General features: G+C 41.6%; 2 protein-coding genes across 3 annotated transcripts; both read left to right on the top strand.

Moving 5' to 3' along the window:
* Positions 1-6: 6 nt before the first annotated feature.
* LOC122882326 (cortexin domain-containing 1-like) lies at positions 7-1,754 on the top strand. The gene has a single exon (XM_044209614.1). It carries the CDS (start codon positions 1,230-1,232, stop codon positions 1,413-1,415), a length of 186 nt encoding a protein of 61 aa, XP_044065549.1. The 5' UTR covers positions 7-1,229; the 3' UTR covers positions 1,416-1,754.
* Positions 1,755-3,488: 1,734 nt separating this feature from the next.
* Positions 3,489-20,733, top strand: setdb1b (SET domain bifurcated histone lysine methyltransferase 1b). Of its 2 annotated transcripts, none has more exons than XM_044207952.1 (25): positions 3,489-3,646; positions 4,804-5,007; positions 6,238-6,404; positions 6,505-6,548; positions 7,383-7,509; positions 7,597-7,767; positions 7,935-8,136; positions 8,469-8,542; positions 8,732-8,922; positions 9,101-9,230; positions 9,504-9,693; positions 10,778-10,891; positions 11,010-11,313; positions 11,470-11,731; positions 13,189-13,279; positions 13,371-13,487; positions 13,696-13,865; positions 14,027-14,251; positions 14,400-14,570; positions 15,418-15,548; positions 15,810-15,829; positions 15,982-16,100; positions 16,223-16,479; positions 16,580-16,668; positions 20,405-20,733. In XM_044207952.1, exons 1-25 carry the CDS (start codon positions 3,630-3,632, stop codon positions 20,520-20,522), a joined length of 3,705 nt encoding a protein of 1,234 aa, XP_044063887.1. In that variant the 5' UTR covers positions 3,489-3,629; the 3' UTR covers positions 20,523-20,733. The 2 variants fall into 2 exon arrangements, with proteins under 2 accessions (XP_044063887.1, XP_044063888.1); XM_044207953.1 differs by lacking the exon at positions 3,489-3,646 and adding an exon at positions 3,674-3,748.
* Positions 20,734-20,834: the final 101 nt, after the last annotated feature.

Genomic DNA, 20,834 nt, shown 5'->3' with positions numbered 1-20,834 from the left:
ATGCACTCTACAGATCACACTCATGCAAGAGTCATGGCTGTCTTTAATTACACCATGCATGTATTCACTTCGTTGAAACAGTTTGTTCTACTCTGGTGAAGAAACAAAAGCCAACTTTGGTTTGATTGGCCTGTATCTGTTTTCCTTCCCCATTCTGTGTAAATGTGAAGACGTAGAGATCTGTGAGTATGTCCTGGGATCAGTTTCCGCCTTCGTCCTTCTCTCTCTTTCTCAGCCTGGGGGTGAAAACAGATGGAATTAATGCTAGTACTGGAATAAGATAGGGCATAGTTGACACAGTAAACCTGTTTGGGTTGCACTTGAGTGACATATTGTGCTGTAAATCTTGTTTGCAGGTATCATTTAAACACATGCAGACTCTTCTCCCAGTGTTTTACTCCAATCCACTTGTTATTTGCATAGAGTCACTTTACTCTGAACTTGTGTGTATCTCTGTAGTAGCATCAGAGTACAAGCAATCTGCATTTTTTTGGTCAGGATCAGTTTCCAACCCCTCTCAAGTGGATTGCCACTAAGGCGTCATATCCTCTTTCTCTTCCTTAACCTTTTCTTTTTCCCTTTCTGCATCTTCTATACTCTTATTTGTCCACCACTTTTAGACCATAAAATAAACAAAACCTACTGCATGTGTTCAGGGGTATTGTAGAGTGAACTGATTGGTGTAGTATAGACAGAGCATCTTAATCTGCACACCACATTTGCTTCTAAAAACTGTGTACGGCCACATTGTTCAGTTGTTGTCATGTGTCCATACCTTGTACTGACCATGGATCCAGTGACTCCTGTTAAGGTGTCATCTCCTGTAAAGATCTCCTCTCCTGAAGAGACCAGAGAGATGCCTGGGTGTACTAATCTCAGAAACGGCCTGATCGTTACCAAACTCCTTATTAACTATTCATGGAGGACACAAGTGCCAAATGGCTGTGTGTCCACTAGTCCATCTTATCTTTGGGAGGAGGACAGTAGGTGTCAATGTTGGGAGAAGTAGAGACCAAGACATAGAGGAATGGATACTTGTTGGTTTCTCAGGTAGAAACTGCAGCAGCACGATGGATTGTCTGTGAGCAGCAACAGAGGAGCAGAAGATAAACTGGACTTTGGAATAATTAAAGCATTTGTGGAGCTACATTGATGGTTTAAACTATCAAGAGAGAAGTAAACAGATGAGACAATGACTGAGGAATAGATAGACTTTTTTTTTATTCAACATGGACCCTCCAAGCCTCCCCGTGGCCAGGTTAGATGTGGATGTGGACCTCGGTTTTGCCCTCTTCTTCTTCTTCCTGCTCTGCTTCTTCTTGTTGGTGACCATAGTCCGCTGCGCTCAGATGGTGCTGGACCCTTACAGTTCTATCTCTGTTACTACATACCAGGAGGAGCAAACAGAGGAATGACGGACCCACACATTGTACAGTAAAGGCATCTCATCCTCCCAAAGGAGCGATGCTACCTAGTCAGATTCCTCAAATGGGATAACAAAAAAGAGTTGCCAAAAAATATTTTGAGGCTTCTCGTCTGACTGAGTCAGTCTGGTGGAGTTGTCTGACACTATTTCAACTTTTATGTAGTTTCTATCTAACTCTATAAAACAAAAAAAGCTGTCTACCAGCAGCATCCAGCAACTTCAAATGATGTAAGTATGCAATGTAAATCATATAATATACTTAAATGTTTAGTGTTGTAAATGCTTATGAATAATACAAGCTATGTATGGTTAAAAATATGACTAGACACAGTTGGAAAAGTCCTCAGAGATGGCACGTAGTTGTTTGTAAGTATATTTATTTTAAATGACTTACCTATGTGTGCTGTATGGTCGAGACATGGTTTAGATTTGTTAATGTTAATTTATTCATTCACATCCGACGATGCAAAGTGGTCAGATATCAGCATCCCATTGCGCCAGAAAAGATATTTGAGATTGGCAATTTGGGCATTGTCATCATATCATGATGTGTAATATGTTTATGATTTTCTTAAAATCTAGAAATTTAAAAAACTAATGTTTCCATCCAGGTAGACTTTTCTGGTATGATAAATATAAATGTCTGCAGGTCCGTATATTAGCTGGTAAATGTAACGATTCATCAGCGAACACTAGTCTCTGGCCAGAGTCTGTGCATTTAATCAGACATTTACAATTCAGGGCTTTGCAAAAAATGGCATATCTTTCATCTCACTTTGGATTTATCTCAGCTGACAGTCGGAACATCACAACATAAAGCCGAGGAGGCAAACAGCTCCAATCACCTTGTATCATGCCAAGATACAAACAGCCAAACTTTTGACTTGAACCACAGAGAACAGAAAGGCTGAGGTGACACATAGAGAAGTGTGATCTGTTCATCATACCAGAATTTACACTGAAAAGCTGCTTGATAAATACAGAGGAAAATGCCCTTCCACAGTAATGCGGCACAGATGTTTCAAAGTTCTCAGTGATGGAACTATAATGCAAAACAGATGTTTTGCTCTTTTCCCCAAATTCTTTCACACAGTGTTTTGGAGCTTTTGCACACACTTTCATGCAGGTTGCTTGTTATTGAACAAATGAAATAAATCCCTTCATTTTGTAGCATGGGTTGGTAATTCATCAGTAGCAGAATAAGCAGAGTCAAGAAAGACCAAGGAGAGATTATTTCTGTGCACCCTGAATCCACCTCTTTGGCAGTGGTTCTCAAAGTGAATAGAAATGAGTGATTAATAATTAATAATTAAAACTACTGGACAGGAGTAATGCAAAAAGTGGCAGAATGACTAAACAAGAGTCATAGAAGTGCCTGAAACACATTTTTTCTCAGTCAGATGTGAATTTCCCACAAAGTCTTTTACATTTACTATATTTAAACCAATTACTTAAAATACTGTTTTAATATTTTTAATATTAATATTTTTGTTCCAGTGTTTCTTTTTGTTTACTTCAGAGTTATATTTTGGTTTCATAACCTGCATTAAACGCTTTCAAAGCCATGAAATTACACCCAATGCTCCTACAATGAATGAATCATTGGTAATTTACTCGACCATCCCTCTGTGTATCATTCAGAAACTCCATAATTAGTTCCCATTAGTTGCTAGTTAATTAACTAATTGTTAGGGTATTTTGGTAGCATGTGGAAAATATAGTTTACTCATAAAGTAGTAAATCCAACACTGGAAACAGTTTAATGACACATTTTACAAGTTCTTGGAGTTAAATATTCATCAGAATATATAAAATGCGTTTAAAAGGGACAACTGGTTCATTAATGTTGAGTTAATATGTGCTAAACTACACATAACAATAATAGTCTGTTATTTAATGTGTTGGCAGTGAACTCGCGTGTTTATTTCAGTATTCTTGACCATGAAAGTGTTGCTTAATGTATTCTGACATGATGAGGCATTTAGGCGACTCTGTCCTAAATATGGACAGCATCATGTAGCTCAGGTGCACGTTTTGAATTACCTGTATAACCTAGTTGGGCGGAGCTCTCGTCTTTCATAGAACCCAACAGTGCAAAAATATCACCGCCCACTTCGGATACTCTGGGATGCAAAGCATGCACTTCTTATTGTAGCTAGCCGGTAGCATTAGCTAGCTAATCTTAAATTTGCGACCAGACAGGATGGAAAGCAGCGATGGGTGAGTGTTGCGTGCTGTCTCTAAATGAAGTTACCGTCTGCTGTGTCTTTGAGGGCAACTTTAGAGGACACACCGCTGTTTGTTTTCCAGACACCTGCAACAGTCAGTCAGCCAGTAGATGAGACGTTCTCCATGCTAATGCTAGGCTAACGAGCTAGCTAGCTAGCCTGCCAAGCTTGTTTGTTGTCTTTTAGCACCAGTAATTGCGGAATGTGTCTTATTAAAGTGTCAATTAAGAGTTACTCAATTACTCTGTCAACCGATGTTAAAAGCGGGGAAGTTATGCAGGTCATTTAACGGGATTTTGGCTTTCAAACTGCCCCTTGTGCTAACCAGTAGCAGGCTACTCTCCCATTCAGACACTGGCAGCTGCTTTAAGATTACATTTAACTGTCTTAATTGTTATTTTTAAACTATAATACCTATGTGCCACATCAGTACCAACTCTACATATTTTCGCAATGGTTTCTTTGGTTGGGATAGCAGTTACCATCAGCCCCTGCATCTCTGTGTTTTGCCCGAACAAAGGCAACAACATCATTTCAAATCATCTCAAAGTCAGACTGAAACAGTGAGGTCGGCCTTGTCAGCAGCGTTTGTGTCATCATCATGGTATTAATATGGATATGTTCCGATATTGATATATATCACACAATATGCCATTAAGGTATGCTAAATGACATAAAATGATCAAACTGGTGTTCAAAACAAGGACTTGTGCTTAAGTGTTGTGTATCTGATCAGAACTAACTCTTTGAATGTGTAAAAACACAAACTTTAATAAAAAATGTATGTGGCCAAAACACCCAAAGATATTTCATTTACAACAGCATTGATCATTTTTTGATCAAATAATTGAGTCACTGACTAACTGTATTAGAACATGCTTAGGTGATCAAATAAATGAGTGTCATACTTTTATTCTGTTGCTAAATTAAACTGCAAAGTGACATGCTGCAGCAACAACAACAAAACTTAAGAAAATGTCAATTCTACAGGTGGACACATATTGGAAGTAAAAGTATTGCTGGACTGATACAGTATTACATTTTAAACACTGCTGTGCAATTGATTATTTATGAGTGAGACCCAGAAGATTCATGTGTAGATGTTTAAAATGATGTTTACATGTCCTGTTTCTGTGTTTTTCGCCTCAGAATGGAGGTGGAGGGCTGGGACCCCGGTCTGGAGGAAGAGCTGGGCATTTCTCTGGATGAGCTGAAGAAGTGGATTGAAGAGGCCGTGGAGAAGAGCGAGGTTGTGCAGAAGAAAAAGGCTCAGCTTACAGAGCTCAAGGAATGGGTGGAGCAGAAAGAAGAAGAGGAGGCGAAGACGGAGATGCTTCTCAACGATGCCAACCAGTGAGTAGACATGAACCATTTCCCAAAATCTAGTTTAGTTTAGTTTGTTTAGAGTTATATCTTTTTAATCAATATATAGTATTTTTACAAGCATACATCTCTTCTGTATTGCAGTATTTATTATCCTTATATATCTTATTAGTTGCTAGCATTGGTGCTTTGTGGTTAATTGTGCTACATTTTTATGAATGTACACCTTGTACACCATTTGAAAGATTTGAGGCAGCATGAGGCTTTATCTAAAAGGAGACTGTTAACTGAAGAGAAACCTGGAAACGCTATCATACATGCACAATGTGTAAAGCCAACACACACATAACTACTATTGTAACTAACTTGCAGATTCTTTGACGGTACTTTGTGGGTGCTTTGGAGAAGTCTATATGACAAATGATGAAGTTGTGGATTATTGTATATTATGTAGAAGCCAGCTGCTTGAATCAACTACTGCATAACAGGAAAATGTAGCAGGTAGCATTGTCAAAGCAAAGGAACAGATCAACAGGTCTCTAACCAACATTATGGACGTCAGCTTCAAACACACAATAACAAGCTAAAATGGCTTTTCTAACAAACACATTGTGGCTCAACTGGTGGTACAAATGAGTACACTGCATGTTCCTGTTTAACTTTTCATAATGGAAACTAAATGATAATATTTCTTTCTAAACTTAGGCTAAATAATTTGATGACATCACATTGTGCATTTTGTGTCAAGTCTCATTTTGTAAAGCACCGTCCGATTTATATTTTTTTTAACATTTTCTGCTAAACAGATAACAAGAATCTATGGTTGTAATGTGTGACAGTGGGCTGTGTTGTGGGGGGCATTTTATTCCTTTTATTGGATAACGCCAGTTGAGGGATGAAAGCAAATGAGGCAGAGAGATGCAACAAAGGGCCCCAGCTTCTGCCCAAAATTTTAATTTGTAAACCTATTGTGCAAAACTGATTGGAATATTTTTATGGAGGTAACACAAGGCCAGGGATTGCTATGGTACTAAAATAAAAACTTGAATGGGTAGCCACCTGTGGCTGTATGAATATAGTAGAAACACAGAATTTTATACATTACAAAGAAGCTGTATTTATTGGGATCAGTCACATCATGGCTGCTACACAACCAGCTTAGTGTTTGTGGCGATACTGATCCACTGGACGGGATCGGTACGTCCCTAGTTGTACAGTACTTGTTTGTGTCTGACATTTCCTCTTCCCACTCTTCCTCAGGTCTGTATTAGAGTGTGAGAAACTGGTGAAGGCAACTTACCATAGGAACGGGCTTGTTTACCGTGAGAGCAGCTCAGAAGATGAGGGGGGCGGAGGAGGCGTGTTGTCCTCTGAGGTCATCGAGATAGACGATGACGACGATGATGATGTCATTGCTGTTGGCTGTTGTAAGTTGTGCTACTTTCTTATAAGAACAGTTACCATTCGTTGCTGCTATGATCAGGTTATTAAATACCTGTTTCTCTTTTGTTCTTCACAATGTTTCAGTGGTTCCTCCGAAGAAGCCTGTTACTCCTGGTAAAGATCCAGTGGTGAGAACAACAAATCTTGATTGTTAGAAAACTTTGTCAGTTATATTCCGGTATCTCTAATAACTATCAAATAGATTGTCTACCATAATTGATGCAGTCTCTGGGCCAATCAAAACAATATGTATTGAAACATATACTCAACTTTTGTTGAAACTTGACCTTTGATGCCTTAAGACAACATGCAACACAAAGAAGTAAGTAAATATTGTAAACCCCCCCCAATCTACTTTTAGACCAAAAAGTTTTAAAAAGGTGACAGTGGAGCATTTAAGATCAATTTCATTCATCATAAAGGAAAATTGTTGTGCCCAAAATTCTCAATATACATAGTGAAATAAATGCAGTATAAATATACTGTATGTACATATATAATAAAAACATACTAAAATACAATAACATAAATGTAAAGAAATGAAATTAAGCAAGGTGCAAAATACAATTAAGGAGCAATGCATTAATGAAAGTGTGGTACAGGTTACTATGTTCCAAATTACTATCAAATGATAAACTGTACTGAAAGATGCATCCTTAGACCAATGACACATAATTTACTGAAATGTTGCCATGTTATATTTATTAAGCACGAGGGACAGGCAAGGACAAAGTACTGTCTGGACAAAAACTAAAATTTACTGAGCAAAAGACCTTTTCCATCCAGCCTTTGCTTGATGCTGTTATCTGGCCAAATTAATAGCTGCTGTTTAAAACGGGCTTGTAGAAATGCTTACAAGGAAAACAGTGGATACTGTGGGTTTGACAGCAACGTCTATGAGGGGGAAACACTGCTCAGTGTATGCAGATGATGATGTATGTCCTGTGTATTTAATTTGCCAGGTAAAAGAGGCATCCGCAGCTTTACAGAAAACCTCCCAGCAGGTGCAGAAGTTGTTCCAAATGGTCAGCAAGCCTTCACCAGGTGCTCCATTGCTCCGATCTCCAGCACAGCCTCCATCCCAGTCAGGTGAGCACACACGTTAAATGCATCATACCTGTGTCAAAGTATTATATATTTGATACTAACAGTGTGTGTGGCTTTTCTACCCTCCAGGTATTCAGGGTTCAGTGCCAGCAGTATTTGTTTCCCAGGTTCCATCTCAGTCCATGACCCAGCCGAACCCAAACGTGACAGAAGATGAGCTCAGAGTCGGGATGAGCATTCTGGGAAAGAAACGCACTAAGACCTGGCACAGAGGCGCCCTCGTCGCCATCAGCCCTGTCGGTGTGTTACCTGAACATTTCGTTCTTCTTTTAGGTTCTTTAGGACAACATTTAAATGGTTAAACATTTAAGGTTTCCTGTATATATTATGATTTATTGTTTGTATTCTATGCTTGAATTTCCCTGATCTTCTATCTTTAATGCAACACACCCTCTCTCTATATTCAGGAAACGGCATCTTCAAGTATAAAGTGAAGTTTGATAAAGGAAAGAGCCTGCTGTCTGGTAATCATGTGGCTTTCGACTATAACCCCACCCTGGAGATTCTGTATGTTGGGGCTCGTGTAGTCGCCAAGTACAAGGATGGCAACCTGGTGTGGCTCTATGCTGGAATAGTAGCAGAGATGCCCAACAACAAGAACCGTATGAGGTGGGCGGACAAAGCTAAAGAGTGGGGAAACTAAGGGTGGGGATGCTGATTGCATGTGCTTATTGGCTCATGTTAGAGCCCTACCAATACTGCATTTTTGAGGCCAATATCAATATTTGACATATATTGACAATATGTCGGCTGTCATTTTTTTAACAAAAGAATAACAAACATCTTTGGTACCTTAATTTTTGTTATTAAAAAATTGCGACCAAGATAAGCTATGTAATAGAGACTGTACATTAAATATACAGTATTTGAAAATACTGATTTATCTGTGACAAGTGACTCGGTCAGGCTCTAGTTAAAATCTTTTGTTGTATGTGTTTCAGGTTTTTGATCTTCTTTGATGATGGCTATGCTTCATATGTGACACTACCTGAGCTCTACCCAGTTTGCCGACCATGTAAGTGCCCATTTCTCTATTTTCTCTTTCTCTCGTGTAATCTGTAAACTCTGGTAAATTCTACCTCTCATGCAGTGGTAAAATTAGTTGTTGAAATGCTGCGTTAAATCGGTTGTAGGTTTTTGAGAACAAAGTTGTGGTACGAATAAATAAATTAATAAAAGAGTGAGATTATTCTTGTTTTCACAGTAAAGCGTACCTGGGAGGACATAGAGGATGCATCGTGTCGAGACTTCATCGAGGAGTACATCACTGCCTATCCCAGCAGGCCTATGGTGCTCCTAAAGGTTGGCCAGATCATCAAGACAGAGTGGGAGGGAACCTGGTGGAAGAGCAAAGTGGAGGAGGTGGATGGAAGCTTGGTCAAGATCCTCTTTTTGGTATGTTAGCGTAAAAATTGAGAAAAAAACATTAACCTAGTTAGACAGCTGTCAAAAAGAACAGAAGGGTTCATGTTCATTGCCAGTATCACTTTAAATATATGTGCTGGATAACAGCTGATTTATCAGCGAACAGTTGACAGAGTGTAAACTTCTTGTGTTGTTTTCTGTTGATCAGGATGACAAGAGGAGTGAGTGGATCTACAGAGGCTCCACCAGGTTGGAGCCAATGTTCAACCTGAAGATGACCACCGCCAACACCCAGGAGAAGAAGCTGGCTGGCCAGCAGAGGACACGGCCTAACATGGGTACACACTCATATTCACTCACCCCCACTTGCAATTTTTCATAAATGGAATTTGTTTTGTAGTTGTACCTAATTTAGATATTATTTTAGAGATTTGTTTTAACTTTTTCACTGTTAATCAGTGTCAAAAAGGCCCATTTTAACCACTGTGTTGGTGTTGTAAAGGGAGAACATATAACATTTTTATATGCGTTCTGTTAATACCATGTTTTAGCACACTCATTCATGTGGTATTTTATTCATTTAATTACTTACTGTCCATTTTAATCTCCAGGGGCGTTGAGGAGTAAAGGCCCAGTTGTTCAATACACCAGTGACGGACATGTTGGAGCCTCTCCCGTCAAAACACCTCAGGCCTCACCCAGCCAGCCTTCACAGACACCACAACATCCACAGCGTCCTCAGCCCCAACAGCCCCCACAAACCCAACAAATCCAACAAACCTCTCAGCCTCCACGTGTTGAGTAAGCGATGCTTACTGAACATCTAGCACTAACACTACTAAAGACATTTTGTTCAAAGATTTATACTTTGCAATAAAAGCTGAAGCTGAGGAAGAATTTACCTTTTGATGGAACAATCTCTAGCATGCAACCAAATTACCTGAGGACAGTCTTCTCAAAGTAAGATCAGTATCTTCTCATGACTGAGTTTCATCCTTTGTCGTATAGAAAATCGAAACAGTGACCAAAACAAACACTGACAAGAAGAATGGGAGAAAATAATTTCATTCATGTGAGATACTGCTCTAACTGTTTTACATTTTTTTGCTGCTTACTATGTTGAAAGAAAGTAGGAATTCATCTGACTTAATGAGTTTTCATTTTAAGGAAGGGTGTTAAATTCGACCCCCCTCCAGTGGTTCACCTCTCACCTTGCTGCAGTGATGTAAAGTGTCCTCCAGGACCCTGTGACATCACTGTTGGGTGTGTCTACAGGTGCAACAATGCACATTTCTGATCACATCTTACCACATCAACCCATCAGTGATGCTGGGTGTTGTCAGAGGTGAATCAGGCTTGAAAGAGGGCAGCAAAACACTGCTTTTCAACCTGGATTTGAGTTTTTCTTTAACAACTACTCAAAGCTGCGTTGTTTGTGCTTTTGGCCAGTTGGGGGCAGCACAACAAGCTAAAAACACAACATTGACATATTATCACTTTATAAAGTTGTTAAGGAAAACTTGTTAGCAAACAGTTACCCATTTATACATTTGCAACAGACACAGAGCAACATTAGCATTAATTTGGAGTCGACCTGGTGAGTTTAAGTACAATATTCACTCTTTCAGCTTTTTCCTCCACCAATGAAATAAAAAAACATGAGCTGATGCAAAAACACTCTGTGGAGCTGAGGGGGAAAGATTAGTCAAGTGATAAGTCTCTGTGGGCTTATCACTTTAAGCAACAACTTTCACATTACATGTTAATTTGATGCTTTGTTTAAAAAAAAAAAGTAATATTGGAGCTTTAAACCTAGACGATTTGGGAGGAAGTGGAGACTTTTAATATTGACTGACTGTCTATTTTTCGCCTCGCTTTCTTCAAGCAATAAACATCAGATGGCAAAGAAGAGTACTTCGCCGTTTGTCCCTGGGGTGGGAGGCACTCATGCCTCTAAAGTCATGCAGTCTCTTTCCTCCAGTCCCAGCAACCTCTCTGGGTGAGTACACCTTATTTTATTTAGACATTTGATGTTTTTTAATGTAACTTGTCTTTTAAATGTAACTGGTCTTTTTCACACTTCTTTTTCTCTTTGTCTTTTGTTTGTCAATCCATAGTGGAAGAATGTTGAATGTCCAAAATATTGTTACACCCACATTCACACAGTCGTATCAGAGACAGCTGCCCACTCTGGCTCCGGCCCCCTCTCCTATCACCCACGCGATGGCCACCATCCCACATCAACCCGCATACCGTGCCCCAACGGACCGCATCTTCTACCTGGCACACACTTGTCAGCCCGCCTGTCTGAATCGTGTCCGACCTGCACAACCAGACATGCACAGAGGAAAGAACCCCCTCCTCACACCTTTACTGTACGATTTCAGACGCATGACGGGACGACGCAAAGTCAACCGCAAGGTAAATTTGAAGGAAGAGTAGCGGTATTGAGAAGTGGATATATGAAGCACTTAGCTAGTTTCTCCCTAACCTTTTAAATATACACATTTGTTTTCCCACATGCTTGCAGTTAAACTGAATTGTACAACTCTTGTCTTCCCCATGTCCACCCCTCAGATGTCCTTCCACGTGATCTACAAGGCTCCATGTGGGCTTTGCCTGCGTAACATGGCAGAGATCCAGCGCTACCTTTTCCAGACACACTGTGACTTTATATTCTTAGAGATGTTCTGTCTAGACCCCTACGTCCTTGTGGACCGGCCCTTCCAGCCACAGAGGCCATTCTATTACATTCCTGACATCACTAGTGGAAAGGAGGACATCCCACTCTCCTGCGTCAACGAGATCGATTCCACCCCGCCTCCTAAAGTAGCTTACAGTAAGAATTACATTGAGACGGTAACAAAGGAGAGATTCATTTGGGCTTGTGCCGGGATCAGACTACACAGTATTTTTTGTCTTTCGAGATGATCACTGTGTCAGATTAGGCGATCGTAGAGGCTTTAAAGGGGAACCCCACTGATTTTACATTTCACCGTCTGTTTACAGGTCAAAAAAAGTTGTATAAAACCTTTTGTGGCTCCAGAGGGAGTTGCTGGAAGTCTGATAAATTGCTTCAAGTCATGTGACAAGTTTGAAAATAAAATAAAAATTTGAGGTGTGGAGTTAGAAAGAAGTGAGACCTCTGCAGCCCGCTCCTCATCTCTGCTTGAGGCTAGCAGCTCGCGGCTACATTAGCGCTACTAGCATAGCACACCCGAATCTCAGACCAAACTGTCAGCGATTTGAGTTGCATTGTGGGTAATGTAGGCACCAGGTTTTGACAATGGAATAAAAAAGACGATATTTATGGTTCTACTGCATTGATTTTTATCCTCTTTTTTTTTTAAAACTGTCCATCATGAGTCCAACAGTGTTATAGGAGTGTAATGCTAAAGTGGTTGAGTAGTCTTTTAAATTCTTGCTGTGAAATGGCAGACTTCATGTATCACCCCGATTAATCAAAGCTTGCTGTCTTTCTGATAGGTGATCAGGAAGGACGTGCCAGGGGCCGTCTTCACTGTTCCTCCTGACAGCACCAACAACAAAATTGCTCTTTTACTTTGCCTTGTTTACAGTTATGCACAGAAGAGCAGTCTGCTCCTTTGGGTCAACATCACAGAACATGTTGAAGAAGTTGTCAAATGGTGCGAGAGAAGGCAAAAAAATTGTGACACACTAGTCTTTTTGTCTAGCGTGATGCTGCATCAGTTATCCTCCTCTATGACAAACTACGCAGAATGAAATAATCACGCTCGATGCTCATTTATGTTCCCAACACCCAACGTCTAGGCTATTATTGGGCTGATATTGTGTAGTCTCATCATGGCATTAGTTTGTTCTCTAGTGGGTAGATGGATACATGCAGTTTCTACATACGAGTGCATCCAACAGAGAAATTTGTTACAGCAGGACTTAAAAACTAATTTATTTAAAGAGTTACAATGCAATCCAGTTACCTCCCAGTTAAAACGTGTATTGCTGAATATCTTGAATGAAAAAAACATGTCCTTGATTTTTTTTTTCCTATTTCATTACTATTTGATCCCCTAGTTGCTCCTCTATCCCTTTTTTAAGTTTTTATAATGTATGTTATTTGTTTATCTTGCTATGATCTGTTTTTGCAAGCCTTTAGCTTCCTGCTTCAGCTGCAGGTGTTTTGCCCAAAAAGTAATATAATTAAAAACAGATAAAAAATGATGACCTATCCATGCAGCTGCCTTTTGCTGCCCCTACCTTATCCCTGTGGAATAGGTTATTGCAGAGAGACTTATAGATCCTCCTCCTCTCTTCAAGGTAAAGAGCGTATTCCTGAAGATGGAGTATACATTAACACCAGTCCAGACTTCCTGGTTGGGTGTGATTGCACTGACGGCTGTCGAGACAAGTTAGTGAAGTTGCTCACCCATGACCCATTATTTTTGATATTTCTCCCACTGCTAATATTCTGAACATACACCTTTGTGTCTTTATTATAGGTCCAAATGCTCTTGCCACCAGCTGACCCTTCAGGCTACAGGTTGTACACCGGGGGGGCAGATCAACCCAAATGCTGGATTTTTGCACAAACGATTAGAGGAGTGCCTCCCCACAGGGTCAGCCCTTGTACACACACACCAAAGCACCTCCCACTTGTGGTGTACTCTGCAGAAAGACTAAGTCACTCTCACAGCTCATAACCTCATAAGAAGATAATTACTGTTGAATATTACAGCTAATTTGGTTATCTTGTCTCAGAGGCCATGATCTATGCTTCTCTCTGCCTGATTTTTCTTTTCTTCTCTCTCCTGCTCTCTCTCTCAGGATCTACGAGTGTAATAAGCGGTGCAAATGCTGTCCTCAGATGTGCACCAACCGGTTGGTGCAGCATGGCCTGCAGGTGCGTCTCCAGCTCTTTAAGACCCAGAACAAAGGCTGGGGCATCCGCTGTCTGGATGATGTGGCCAAGGGCTCTTTTGTCTGCATCTACGCTGGTGAGGAAAGGGAACATACTTATAAGAATGGTTTTGCAAGGACAGAGGTGATGGGAAAACAGGCACACATCAGACATCTTCACCAGTGTATTTATTACAATACAACAGCAGATGACTTGATTGCAATGTGACCTTTTCCCCTTTTTCTTTCACTTCACCAGGTAAAATCTTGACAGATGACTTTGCTGACAAAGAAGGTCTAGAGATGGGCGACGAGTATTTCGCTAATCTGGACCATATAGAGAGTGTGGAAAACTTCAAGGAGGGCTACGAGAGTGAGGCTCACTGTTCGGACAGCGAGGGGAGCGGTGTGGACGTGTCGAGGATAAAAATCCAACCATCCGCTTTAATATCAGCTAACCCTGTGGGGCGTCCGCCCAAGAAGGGTGGGTATAAGGTGCTCTCTAACTGACCTGGTTGGATTCTCAGTGGTGTTTGTGCTTTTGACCCCAGCTAACATTTTATCTTCCTCTTTCTCCACATGATTTTTCACATGCTTTTTGTTTTTTTTTGTTTTTTTTTTTACTGTCACAGACCAAAGTCCAAGTTCATCAGGGGACAGCAATGATGACGATGACAAGGATTCAAAGAGTGAAGATGAAAGTGACAGTTCAGACGACACTTTTGTGAAGGACAACTACTACAGCTCCAGCTCTGTGTGGAGGAGTTACACCACACGTGGTCAGGTCAAGGGCAACAAGGAAGGTGAGCTGGAGGCATCGTTAGGAGTTGTATCTCAGAGGAAGACACTCTCATTGTTCACAGTTTTTATTTAAAGGAATAGTTCGACATTTTAGGAAATATGCTTATTCGATAGTTTGATTTAAATTGGAAGGTAAAGAAATAGTCCAGTGCTGGTAAGCAGATTTTGTTTGCTTTGGACAGAGCCAGGCTAGCTGTTTCCCCCTGTTTTCAGTCTTTATGCTAAGCTAAGCTAACAGGCCTCTGGCTCAAGCTTCATGTTTATAGTATAGACATTGTATTATTGAGCTCCTCTTCTAATTCTTGTTGATTTGAATGGGTGATTAATACCAGTATCTGCCATCCACAACTGCTTCAGGACTATATGAAAGCCTTTTCCATCATCTGACTGCACTGTTGGTGTAACATGTTAAATTAATTCACAACACAGCAGGTGAGCAGTAGTGATGAAAAGATCTCTTCCAACAGAAAATTACATTTGAATCTTTTTAAAATAACATTTGCTGGTTAGAACTTTTAAAATTTGATTATTTCTTTTACTTTTTCTGTTCATATAATTTGAAATGAAATATGTGGGTTTTTGACATTTAGAGTTTGACATTTTGTAGATGAAATGGCTAATCGGTGATTAAAACAATTATTTATAGATTAATTGATAGGGAAAATAATTGTTTCTTGCATCCCTAATCCAAAACCTTTTTATCCACATTGCATTGTACTGTATCTTTCTCCACACACCTCTTATTATGGGGAAATATCTGTTTCCTCTGCATTAAATTTATGAGTCCAAAGGTGGGTTTGGAAGATTTCTTTTTTGGCTTTTCACACACTTCTCTCCTTCCTGCCCCAGGGAGTCAAGATAGTAAAGATGGATTGAGTGCGTCAGCCAGAGGAACCGATGATGATAAGCCACCGTCCATGCCAGAGGAGACGGGGAAAAGCAAAGTGGCTTCGTGGCTTACCAGCCAGGGGCTGAAGAAGGTGAGTACAGTGGAGATAAAGTAAGAATAATGTTTCATTGATCTGAGCTCTGTTTGCACATCCTTTTTAAAATAACTGCAGTGTCTCCCACAGAAATAAAAACCTAATCCTGCTGCTCCTGCTCATCAGAACTCTCATCTTAGATATGTTATCTTTTGTAAGAGGATAAATAGTAAAAGGTGGATCTTATTTTATGAGATTTTGTATTTGATCGTCCTGCATAATGATCGATAACCCTTCCTTTTTTATTTTCCACGACAGGAATCCGGAGACAACAAAAGGTGTGCGGGACGAAATATTCTTAAATTGATATTTAGTTTTTCCTGATTTTAAACATATTATTTAACAACAATTCTGCAGCTCGGTGATCAATAATATCTTTCTAATGATATAAAGTTAGATGCTGTTAAGATTCATTTTGTGTTTCTTGCAGTCAAGTGAAATCAGAAATGGGGAAGAAGCAGGATGTGATGACTCTCTCTGACAGTGATGATGTTCAGACCATCAGCTCTGGATCTGACGACAACAAGGAGAGAGAGAAAGTCACCCCAGGTAAAGAGAAGAGAAGGGAGGAATGTGAAAATACTTGAATTTACACCACACTGATAATGACCGCGTGGTTTTCACTGTTTTCATTCTTATCTTTCTTGCTTGTTGCTCCTGTTCTGGCTCAGGTGTGACTAAGAAGCAGGTAGCAGTGAAATCTACACGTGGCATCGCCCTGAAGAGCAGCCACGGGATGATGGTAAAAACAGGTGCGTCTGGAGGCGGGGGAGGGCCAGGAGGTCAGGGAGGAAAAACTGGACAGCAGGGACAGACTGGAGGAGGCGGGGAAAACACTCCCAAAAACACCCGCCTGTTCTTTGATGGTGAAGAGTCCTGCTACATCATCGATGCCAAGTTGGAAGGAAACCTTGGGCGTTACCTCAATGTAAGTGTGTAATCTACAGGATCTCCGCATTTAACCCTTTGATGTCACTTAAATTCTGTTTCTCATTTATATTGTCATCTCTGTTTCCTCTGTATTACAGCACAGCTGTAGTCCTAACCTTTTCGTCCAGAATGTGTTTGTGGACACACATGACTTGCGGTTTCCTTGGGTGGCATTCTTTGCCAGCAAGTGAGTTTTGAAACAGTTTGTCACAGATCCTTTATATGCTGGATATGAGTTTGTTTTTGAAAATCTCAGGAGAATGATGTGAGGTTTTATGTGGTGTTCAAACCAGGCATTTTGTTTCAGGTATCAGTGACACAATGAAATACAATCCACAAAGGACAGTTTAAAGCAACTGTAACCTATATTTTTATAACATCAATGTATCAAATAACAATGTGAAAACAATGTGACAGTGTGAAAGGGGTCGCTCGTAGTGATGAACCTACAGAGAATTATCACCCGAATCTGCAGCTCCCCTCAACTTTACTGACTTTCAGCTCATTGTTTAGCTGTCTGGTCGCAACTTTAGTGTTCTATTTTGTATAGGCTTCACCCTCTAAGGCTATCGCTAGTGGGTTTATCCCATGTGCAGCACTGAAAAAACTTTAATCCACGCCCACCTGTTGTCGGCCCCACCTCGGTCTCACCTTGTTTATAAATTCGACTGAGACCAGACAATCGGCTCCCTTTTTTTTTTCCAGCCACCGCTGCAAGCACTTGAGAATCTACTAACTACAGAGCAAAGAAATGTCTTCCAAGGACGTCATCCGCATGTGCCCGGACTGCCATACACTGGATGTGTTACCGGTTCCAGACTACCCCGTTACCGAGGTTCTGGACTTGCTGGACACGCTCGAGGGGCTGGAGTCAGACGACTCCGCCCCCTGCATCCATGGATCACCTTGTGGGTCGCCCCTACCTCCCCTCCTCCCGCTGGAGGAGCCGGAGCTTGGTGGCAGCTCACTAGTGGCACAACCTAGGGACACCGGGGTCCGTTTCTCCACCTCCATCGCCGGCCATAGATGGGCTGTTGCAGGAACTGCCAGAGATCATCAGTAGGGCGGCTGCTCACACATGCCTCACAATGTGGTGATGGCTCTTTCTATCATGTAGCTGCTGGGCATGATGTCAGTGGGTCACATGGTGATTTCCCTGGGCCTCCTCCATATGAGAAGGCTACAGAGATGGTTCATTCGCATTCTGTTCATCGATCCCGTGCGTCAGCTGAGACGCATGGTTTCCCACCTTCCCACCAGTCTGCTGATCTCTTGGTTCCTGTACCGAGTGCAGGAAGAATGGCTATCAGTGATCGCACAGGCGCGTCATGGTTTCCGTACCTGCAACCGCCTGTGGTGCAGGGATGCTCTCTCTCAGGTAGGGGGAGCGATCAGGAATTACCCAATGATAGGTCAGCACCTGCGGGTTTGGCTGCTGAACGGTAACGTTTAGAGAGGCTGGGTCTCTCTCAGGACGTTGTGCACACTATCCAGGACGCGAGAGCCGCGTCTACCTGAGCATCTTAGACATATAGAGCCATATAGACAGCTTTCCAGCGATGGTGTGTAGAAAAGAGCCTGGATCCCACTGCATGTCCCCTTTCTCACATGCTGTCATTCCTTCAACTACTAGTGGATAGGAATTTGGCCTTGCCACAAGGGTTTTGGTGACACATTGGTGTTTAGCCACCGTCTGATGAAACACTTCCCGAGGGGCGTACAGAGACACAGACCAGTGTCACGTTCCCTTGCTCCTTAGTGGGATTTAGCGCTAGTTTTATGCATGCTAACTAAAGCCCCTTTGAACCTCTGGATCAGGTTCTGCTTAAGTTTCTGTCAGCCAAGACAGCATTGCTTCTGGCTCTGACGTCTGCAAAAAGAGTTATCTGCCCTCTCTGTGGCGCCATCGTGTCTCAGGATCCAAGGAGATGGCAACTCGGCTGTTTTGTGCCCTAATCCAGCTTTTACGCCTAAAAGCATCACTAGCTCTTTCAGATCGAGAGTGATAACCTTGGATGGTTTCTTCCTTCTTTCTCACAGCTCCGAGGAAGCTCTGCCCGGTGCGAGCGCTGTCTTGCTACGTTGCGTGCATGGCCGCCATGCATCGCTCTCAGCGTCTGTTTGTGCACTACAGAGAGTAATCTTGGGGGCTGCCTCTGACTGCACAGCGCCTGTCACACTAGCTGTGTAAAGCTGTTTCACAGGTGTATCTCTCCTCTGGGATGAATCCTCCAGAGAGCATCAGACCACCCTCCACCAGGGAGATTTCATCTTTCACGGCTTTGCACAGAGGAATGACAGTGGAAGACATTTGCACTGCAGCTTCATGGTCTTTCCCTTGTTCTTTCATTCACTTCTATCTCCAGGATGTCTCGTTTTTCTATGACTCACTCACACTGTACTGAGTTTTTTGTCAGTGATTGTTCTCAAGGGATTTGGTTATGCGCTCTTCCTGCTGCCTGTCGGCGCTTGTAGAGCTTCCCTTCTGTCCCTACTCTGCTCCTCGCTGGACTGTTACAGTGCGTAACCTTCGTCTCTGCTTTCTCACAGCAGTAGGCTTTATTTATTCCCAGTCCCCAACCCCTCATGGAGAATATTAGATATTCTACTATGGGGCGCATATGTGGTTCTGTGATGCGCCATTGCGCATGTCGCACTGGCTGGGCATGGAACGCCTATTATTTCGTTTGTGAAGTAGTTTGTGCTTGTGGTACTGGACGTCCCAGTGAGGCGCGGATCATATTCTGCTTTGCCCTTAACCCACTAGTGATAGCGTTAGAGGACGAAGCCTATACGAAATAGAATGTTAGTTACGTATTGTAACTCCAGATTCTGTGATTATAGGCGCAACCCTCTAGGTTCTGGGCCTCGCTAGCTCCTTAAATAGCTGAAGAAAAGTTATTTTGGGAGCCGATTGTCCGGTCTCAGTCCAATTTATAAAGAAGTTGAGACCGAGGTGGGACCCCCACAACAGGTGTGCATGAGCAAAAATTTTTTCATTGCTGCATGTGCGTGCGAGGGATAAACCCACTAGAGATAGCCTTAGAGGGCTGCGCCTATACTCATAGAATCTGGTGTTACAATACATAACTAATGTTTTGGTTCACACTCACCTCTCTCATAGTTGTTTGGAGCAAAAAAGCTCCAAAAACCCACTGTACACTACCTGCTACAGTGGGTACATTGCATTGCGGCAAAAGTTGAAACAGGTTAAACTTTTTTTTTTTACCAGAGCCATCTGGGTGCCACAACAGTGCCCTCATTGAAATGAATGAGGGGGCTGCGATTTCTTTCTGTTGTCTGTGTGAACACGGCCTTAAGGTGGCACTCCTGTGTCATCTTCAGGCTCAGTAATGGGTTGTATAGAAACTGTATATTCTCTACTGTTTTAATTGTAAAAAAGAGGTGTTTGTATTATTATGAATTACAGTCCCCATCAGTTACAATTTATTAGTCCCCAGATAAGAGCTGTTTACTGATAGAGGTGGAAATTACGAATCATTTTGCAGATTCAAAGTGTTTCCGTTCAGTTTAGTTCAAAGATTCGTAGTCACTGACTTTCACGTTATTTCTAAGCAAAGTGATCACATCAGTGTTCAAATGCATTTCAGTATATACATCAGTAAATTAACGTATCACTATAGCACTATTTTTAGGGTTTATAGCTCAGCAGCCACCTATCTGCAACAGAGTTATCACATAATAATTGTCTCTGTGGCTTTCACAGTTTGTCGGTAAGCGTTTAACCAGGAAGTGATTACGGCTGAAGGAAGCTCCACTGCCTTTTCTATACAGTAGCAAGTATTAGTCTTCTCCAGAAGAAGGCAAATATTAATGTAGTAATCAATGCACCATACTGGCTTTGTTAACATATTGATAAGCTCTTGTCCTGCACTCACTTGCCTGCTTGTGTCCTCGTGCAGGCGGATCCGGGCCGGCACAGAGCTGACCTGGGACTACAACTATGAGGTGGGGAGTGTGGAGGGGAAGGTGCTGCTCTGCTGCTGCGGATCCACTGAGTGCAGAGGAAGACTGCTGTGATCTGTAGCCATCGTGGACTTCACACCCTCTGCTGGATTTGTAGGAAACTTAGAGGAGGGCTTTCAACGACTGTGTTTTGTTTTGTTTTAGTTGAATATGAATTTTATTACAGCTGTTTTGTTGCCTTTTATTTTATATGAACTGTGTTTCCTGATTTGTCTCATTTTATCCATGACATGTATCTGAATAAAATGCCATTTTCTGTAATGAACCGGAGCTCCTGTGTCTGCTCTTTTATGAAACAACACAATGGTACGATTTCAAGGTGAACCAGTTTTCAAATTACTATGGAAAATATTGTGACAAAAACTC

This window comes from Siniperca chuatsi, linkage group LG9 (assembly GCF_020085105.1).
Source record: "Siniperca chuatsi isolate FFG_IHB_CAS linkage group LG9, ASM2008510v1, whole genome shotgun sequence".
NCBI lineage: Eukaryota > Metazoa > Chordata > Actinopteri > Centrarchiformes > Sinipercidae > Siniperca > Siniperca chuatsi.
Note: the sequence above shows the minus strand (reverse complement) of the source record. Positions and strands in the feature narration are given on the sequence as shown.

Coding starts and splice junctions, on each gene's coding strand:
- LOC122882326 (XM_044209614.1), top strand. CDS start 1,230: ATGGACCCTCCAAGCCTCCCCGTGGCCAGGTTAGATGTGGATGTGGAC.
- setdb1b (XM_044207952.1), top strand. Junction 13,488..13,695: donor GAGGAGTGCCTCCCCACAGG/GTCAGCCCTTGT, acceptor TCTCTCTCTCAG/GATCTACGAGTGTAATAAGC. Junction 13,866..14,026: donor TTTTGTCTGCATCTACGCTG/GTGAGGAAAGGG, acceptor TCACTTCACCAG/GTAAAATCTTGACAGATGAC.